At 38.9% G+C, this 7,307-nt stretch overlaps 1 protein-coding gene across 1 annotated transcript in view; it reads left to right on the top strand.

Annotated features, from left to right (window-relative positions):
- The window catches only part of sptbn4b (spectrin, beta, non-erythrocytic 4b), a 97,648-nt gene that overhangs the window by 12,655 nt on the left and 77,686 nt on the right, over positions 1-7,307 (top strand). Inside the window, 3 exon segments of the mRNA XM_032512112.1 lie at positions 4,218-4,375; positions 5,195-5,346; positions 5,776-5,949. Of these exon segments, the coding sequence (XP_032368003.1) occupies positions 4,231-4,375; positions 5,195-5,346; positions 5,776-5,949 (471 nt within the window). The 5' untranslated portion in view covers positions 4,218-4,230.

The raw sequence follows: 7,307 nt of genomic DNA, 5'->3' as shown, positions 1-7,307 counted from the left end.
ATTATTATTACAGGGTGAAAAGAGGATCTGCAGCAATGTGCAGTACAACAAAAATATGTTTGTTTTTTTATTAAATGAAACCGTGTAAACATATTGATAACCTAACCTAACATAACCTCTAAATACAATTATGCATAATATGAGCACTTTAAGTAGCAATGCCAACTATAAAAATAGTAGTCCAGCACTACAAATTTTGTTTCATTATGTTTAAGATGTATTATCGGCAAATAAGCCAAACATTCACAGCTTCCAACTTTGGAAGTTTAGTTTTGGTTTTTGACTGTTGGTCAGACGAAACATGACATGAATATTTCACTTTTACCTCTTGGACAATTTGATGGAAATCTTTTTCTATTTTCTAACAGTTTAAAGACAAAGCGATTGATTGAGAAAATGATTGTTAGTTGCAGCACTAACATTCTGTGACACTTTACAATTTATTACCTTTTTTCCAACTTCAATTGTTTTCCCAATTTCAAATAATGTCCCCACCTGGAAACTTTGTCAACATCTGTTTTATCTAAAAAGATACATGTCTCTGTTTGTTCATCTCACTTCACTTTTATTGCTGCAAAATGGGATTGTAAAGCAGACTAACTGATAGCTGATACTTGGCGTTTTTGTGTTGTCATGGAAAGTATTGCGATACTATGCTGTATTGATTTTCCCGCCCCCACCCTTATCCTTTTCTGAATGGCGCAGTGAGAGTATCAACTTCACATTGCTGCGTTAGATTAATTCAGTTGACCAATTTAGCTCATTTTCCAGCAGGTTCCGCCCTGTGCTGGGTTCTTGTGCATTCCTCTATCTGCGTCAACACTAGATACACAGCACTGTACTGTTTGCTGTTATTGTCTCCAGGGAGAAGGGCTAAGTGCATGTGCACAACTACCCCTCTCTCTCTCTGTCCTGCAGGACATGCTGACATTTACTCAATATTGCTACGTTGTTTTCCAGTGGTTTAGGTAGATGACAACTGTGAGCTCAGACTTTTGTTGCATTGGATGGGAAGAGGAAGACATTTACAACAAAAAGGTCAAGGTAGAAAATGACAAAAAGATGAGAAGCCCCTAAACACTGCACAGCAGCCTCAATCACACTTTGTGCTTGAAATCCTAATTAATCAATTCATCTCATAATTAGATAAGCACACATGCATACAAACGTATTCCCTAGAGCAGGAAAAAAGAACCAAATGTCATCTTTTGTGTCTTGTGGGCACATTTGCTCTTTACCAGAAGAAACCATTGCACCTACTATTATAATAAATATAATAATATATGTAAAAGTGAAGCATTTATTAGAACTTACATAATATATATTATCTCAATGTGCAAACATCTTACATGTCTCTTTTTAGTATTCATACAACGTACACTTATTGTGGCCTGAAAGATGGATATTTAAATTTCCATCCGTCCTAAATCACAGTGTCTGTTTTCAGCTTCAGTTCATGTGTTTGACAGTGGATTCCTATACTGATGAGCATTCACAATTGAGAAAAAATATTCTCGGAAACTTATGAAATGGCTCCTGCAGCATAATTCACCTTCCATCTTTATGTTTATGTTCCAAACTCTCACATATTAAAACATGCCTGCATGTAGCTGTGTACACTGCTTTATACACAGTTTTCAGAATTTAATGCTAAAAAGATCACACTAGTTTGCAAACTATAATGAACATCTGCTGTTAACATTACATACACTGACTAAACAAAAACATTATGAATATGTTTTTTTGTTTTAAAAGGACATCGGTGGAATACAAGGAAGGAAGTATAAAATGCTTATACAGACACATAACATAGCTCCTCTTAGCTACAGTCTGGGAAAAATCTGAAAAATATCTGCCTAACAGGGAGAAAGTGTCCTCTGAAAACACAGTTCATAACCAGTAACTGGCAGGTTTAACTCGCACAAGAGGACAAGGAGTTTACATTTTCACCAAGTCTGCTGATTTTGATGTGTGCTCTGAAATTTCGGATACCTCAATCAGAAGCATGCAGTGCTCGAGGCATATGGTTACACCATACTGTTAGGATTGTGTTCTGTTCAGTTTCCTGTTTTATTTTGATAGTCTTGTTTTTCTGTCTAGTCTTGTTTTACTTCCTGCCTTTAGTTTTCCCGCCCTTGCGATTGTCTGATTTCTTTCACCTGTTCCCAGCCCTTGTCACCTGTCTGTTATTATCTCGTCTCGTTACCTCTTGTATTTAGTCTCTGTGTTCCCCTTGTCTGTTATTGCACTGTTATTGGTGCTCCGTGCTAGTGTGTGTGTCGTCTACCCAGTTGGTCTTTGCTTTCCTATTATTCCGGTTTTTGAGTTTCTGCCTGTACCTGCGTTTGGATTTTGCTGCTGTCACAGGAGACCTTTTGTTGTTTTGATTTTGTTATTACTTTATTAAATTAAATTCTCGAACTCTACATTCCCGTCTGTCTCTGCAATTGGGTCCACAGTTCCCTGCATCGCAAGACACATACATATTGTACACCAGAAGCCGTATTCACACAGGATCTTATCTTATTAAGGGTTCTTTCTTAAGGGGTTTTCACAAAGCTGCAGAGAGCAACTTTTGGTTAGGAAAAAATTAAATAAAATGAAATTGATGATATCGACTTGTTAAGTACTGCATATTGTATCTGGCATCAAATACCGTCAGCCTATGATTTTTTAGGAGTCTTAAAGTTAGGACTGAGAAACCCCACTTCACCAGTTATTGTGGGAGCTTCTTTTAGCCTTATGATGTTTTGTGAATACGGTCCCAGAGATATATTCATTGCATGTTGTTAGGATTGAATAGAAATCTGTCAGATGTCAAACAGGTAAAAGAATGTGACTGAAACTGAATATCAGAAATTTAAGCTAAAGTCTTTTCTGTATCACTCTGATGTTTTGAACGTTTCCATTTCTTACCTTTCACCCTGTAATGTGTGATTTCTTGGTAAAGTTTAGAAGTTATTTTTATCTTGTGGGTTTCAGCTGTCAGAGACAGGACGGATGAGCCACATGATGTTTACTCTTTGTCTCCCAGCATCAGAGAGATTTTATTTTTAACTTCTCTTTTGTAAAATGCTCTGATGCCAAGGACATGTGCCACATCATTCATGAATGGAAAGGAGCTGTTATTTATAGATTCCGGAGTAGTTTTTGCTGTAAACCATGTTATTTGTGCATTTTAAACACTAATTAATTTGGAATGTTGCAGCGACTGTTACATATGTAATGGGGGTTAAAAGGTGTCAGAAGAGGTGTGTGTGTGTGTGTGTGAAGTCAGTCAGAGTGTAATTATGAAGTGTGAACTGCCTGTCCACACAACCTTTCTTCTATTCCTCTGCATGTACGAGTGTGTGTGTGTCTGTACAGTACATGTGTGAATGTCTTTACATACATGTGCATGTTGGTCCTCTTGGTGTGAGTGGGCCAATGAAGAGCCAGATAATTCCAAAACAATGTAGTGTGCCGTGAAACCGCATTGTAACCATTTGATCTAAAACTATCTAAGGATAATCTCTCTTTGGTATGCTTCTGTCATGAATGACAATGCGTGGCACTTTTCACATATTAGTTCTTGTTAGCTGAGTGAAGACGTCTCTCCCTCAGTTTCTGTAGGTTCCTGTCTTGGTCATATGCTTTACCATAGTAGAGGCTTGTTCTCCATTGGTCGCTGTTTCTGTTTTGTCCAGCTCTCAGGTTTCATGTCAAAGTCTTTGAGATGGTGAATAAGCACCACTATATTGACTGATAATAACAATATTCTTCTGCAGGTTTGTTGCAGAAGAATTGATTCATTGATTACTCATGTAATCTATTAAATGCTAAATGTCCAGGACAATTTCCCAAAAGTCCAAGGTGAAGTCTTCAATAGTCTTATTTTATTTGACCAACCAAAACCCAAAGATTAAATATTCACATTTGAGAAGCTAAAACCCCAGAATTCTTTTCACTTTTGCTTATAAAAGACAAAAAGACTTACTTATCAAAATAGTTGCCAATTATTAATTTTGTCAATCAACTTATTGATTAGTTTAAGGACAACAATAAAATGTTGTAATGTAATAAAAGCATCATTAGCGTTAATTCAGGTATTCTTTGTTCCGATAAACACTATATTATTAAAATCTGTAACTATTAAAATACATCTCTTACCAGACAGACTTCATGAGATCCGTTATTTTGCAGGGAGACAGCACCGACTGTGTGTGTGTGTGTTGCAGGGCGTCGGGCGCGATGGCTAATGCCTCCCCAGACCTGGACAACGCGGAAGCCCAGCGCCAGCTCAACAACAACAACCGACCAAGCAGCTCGGGATTCTGGGAGACGGAGTGTACCAGCTCCAAGCTGTTCGAGTGCTCCCGCATCAAGGCCCTTGCAGGTCAGAGCTCATGCACATGCTTACTCTCTCTCACACACACACACTCTACAAACACATCTGCATCAGTAGGGGTATTAATTCAGTCTGCACAAGTCAAAATGGCAATCTGGACAGATGCAATATCCAAATTTCAGGGTTTCATATTTGTTAAATGCAAAATATGTGTCAAACCATTCTGAATTAAGTATGCAGACTATACAGTCTACAGACTAGAGAAAAAGACAGTTTGGTACAGATCCTAGCCAAAATCACACTATAAACATTTACATTTTTAATTTTCATACTTTTCAAGGAAAATGAGAATAAGGATACAGCAATTATCATTGCCTCCAATATTATGAATCATATTGTTATCACAATATCAGTCAAAATAATCGCAATTAGATATTTATATATTTATTATATATCGTGGAGCACTAGTATTAATACACCTACATTATGTGCATTGTGTTGTTTCTTTTCTGTTTTGAATTTTAGTTAAAAAAAGATATTTTTAACTGTTTTATTATGATTTCTCAAAGGCTTGATATTTTTCTAAAATGATAAATGCACAATATTTGAAGTTATTGGCTTGTCTTGTTTGACCATACAAATCCTCTAACACTAGTTTTATTACGGTAAGAAGTGTTAAATTGAAAATCAATCCTGTACATTTTAAAAAGTCTCATCCGGAAACGCATCTCACAGGATAAGCACAATTCAATTTAATGCTATATTATTTAATATTTTACTTGATATTATCCGAGATGTGTCATTCAGCAGAAAGCAATTGTTGTTCCCTTTCCTTTGACGCAACCCTGATTCTTTTACTCTCCTCAGATGAACGAGATGCGGTGCAGAAGAAGACCTTTACCAAGTGGGTTAACTCCCATCTGGCCAGAGTGTCCTGTCGCATAGCGGACCTCTACAACGACCTTAGGGATGGATACATGCTCACCAGACTGCTGGAGGTCCTCAGTGGAGAGTTGCTGGTGGGAACACACACACACACACACATACACATACACACACACACACACACACACACACACACACACACACACACACACACACACACACACACACACACACACACACACACACACACACACACACACACACACACACACGTGGTAAGTTATAACGGGTTTTGAATCAATTTTGTAGTTTGTCTCTTAATGGAGTGAAAGTAGCTCAGTCCATAGGGAGTTGGGTTGGGAACTGGAGGGTACGGACCAAAGTACAGAGTGTTGATTTATAGCGAGATGCCAGTTCACCTCCTGGGTGCTGCCAGGTGCTCTTGAGCAAGGCGCCGTAACATTCTCATCATTTTAGCTCTAGTCCTGTTTTACAGTTTACAATTGATGGCAGCATTATGTTTTTTTTGGCATATATGTTTATAATCCTGTGATTTTCCCCAGCCGAGGCCTACACGGGGTCGTATGCGGATTCACTGCCTGGAGAATGTTGACAAAGCCCTCCAGTTCCTTAAAGAACAGAGGGTTCACCTGGAAAATGTTGGTTCCCATGACATTGTAGATGGAAACCATCGTCTTACCCTGGGCCTTATGTGGACCATCATTCTACGCTTCCAGGTAAACACAAACACATATAAAAGACATGTGTAGTGGTAAGATTATTGTATGACATTTTATCACAGCTCAGTTATGCAGTAGTTGGATTTGGGAGATGTCTCCTATAGAGTTGCTTTTGGTGGAGTCATGACTGGGTATCTTGACCTAAGTTCTAACTGTTTGGGGACATACACAGGCTTACTGTGCTAATGGCAAGGGTGGTTTAACAGTACAGCAAACACTCCTTGAAAAGCTACTTTGTCAGAAATACAACAGAAGAGGAGCTGGTGTATCTTTTCACAGGGCAACCAACACACTCACGCATCATATCTGGTACCTGACATCTGGTCCTAGCCAGGTTCTATTTGAGGTTTCTAAAAGTTACTTTTTCGTTGCTAATGTCGCAGCAAATGCATGCTCTTGGTGGAATTGTTGGGTTTCTGTAAATTATAGAGTGTGGTCTAGACCTACTCTAGCTGTAAAGTGTTTTGATATAACACCTGTTATGATTGGAGACTTTAAATTAAATTACACAATTAAATTGAATTAAATTGATGTCCGCAGTATAACGAAGGTCTTTCTAGCTAATGCTTTGGAAAAGTACACTAGACAAAAGGCAAAATGATGGACTGACTTTTTCAATGATTTGATTCTTCCCGTGATGCTAAACGGGAACTTCTCTATAAGTGCACAGAGATGCTGGCACTTGTTTCTGTGCTATTTAGTGAAGCACAAGGATGCTGTAATCAGCAGTGGCTTCATTTTGGATGAGCTGCCAGCCGTTCTGTTAGGGGGAGGATGTCACAACTGCCGCATCATCAGTGTGCGACAGCAGTGTTTGGTGGATAAAGCCTGAATGTCACTCAGGGCTCAGTGGCCTAGAGGTAGCAGTCGCCTTCCAGTCTGCTCTTTGACAAGGACGCGCACACACACACACACACACACACACACACAGACAAAGGTTTCCAGGCCAAAGCAGCAGTGAAACAGGATCAATTCCTGCCATGTAAGTACAGCAGAAGCCCACAGCTCCTTTTTATTATGCTTCAGTGCTACACCGTGGCTTTGACACAAAATGCTTGCTGAGCATTATTCAGTCCCTTCTGTAACATTCATGGTGCACAGGTGCCAAGTAGCTGTCTCTTGCGACTCAGTAGTGTCATGCTAGGGCTGGCGACCTACCACAAAGTACATTTTACAGCACTGCTAGTAGACTTAGTCCTTTAGTATGTTGAGTAACCTTCTGACAGCCAGGCTAATGAGACAAAGAGGATGAATGTTCTGTGTGTGCAGTATAACTGGACTCATAATTTTGGTGTAAATGTTGAAATAAATGTTGTATGATGTTCACTGTTGAAGCCTAGTTCATGATGGACATT

The sequence above is a fragment of the Etheostoma spectabile genome, chromosome 3 (genome assembly GCF_008692095.1).
Source record: "Etheostoma spectabile isolate EspeVRDwgs_2016 chromosome 3, UIUC_Espe_1.0, whole genome shotgun sequence".
NCBI lineage: Eukaryota > Metazoa > Chordata > Actinopteri > Perciformes > Percidae > Etheostoma > Etheostoma spectabile.
This window is presented reverse-complemented; position numbering and strand designations above follow the sequence as displayed.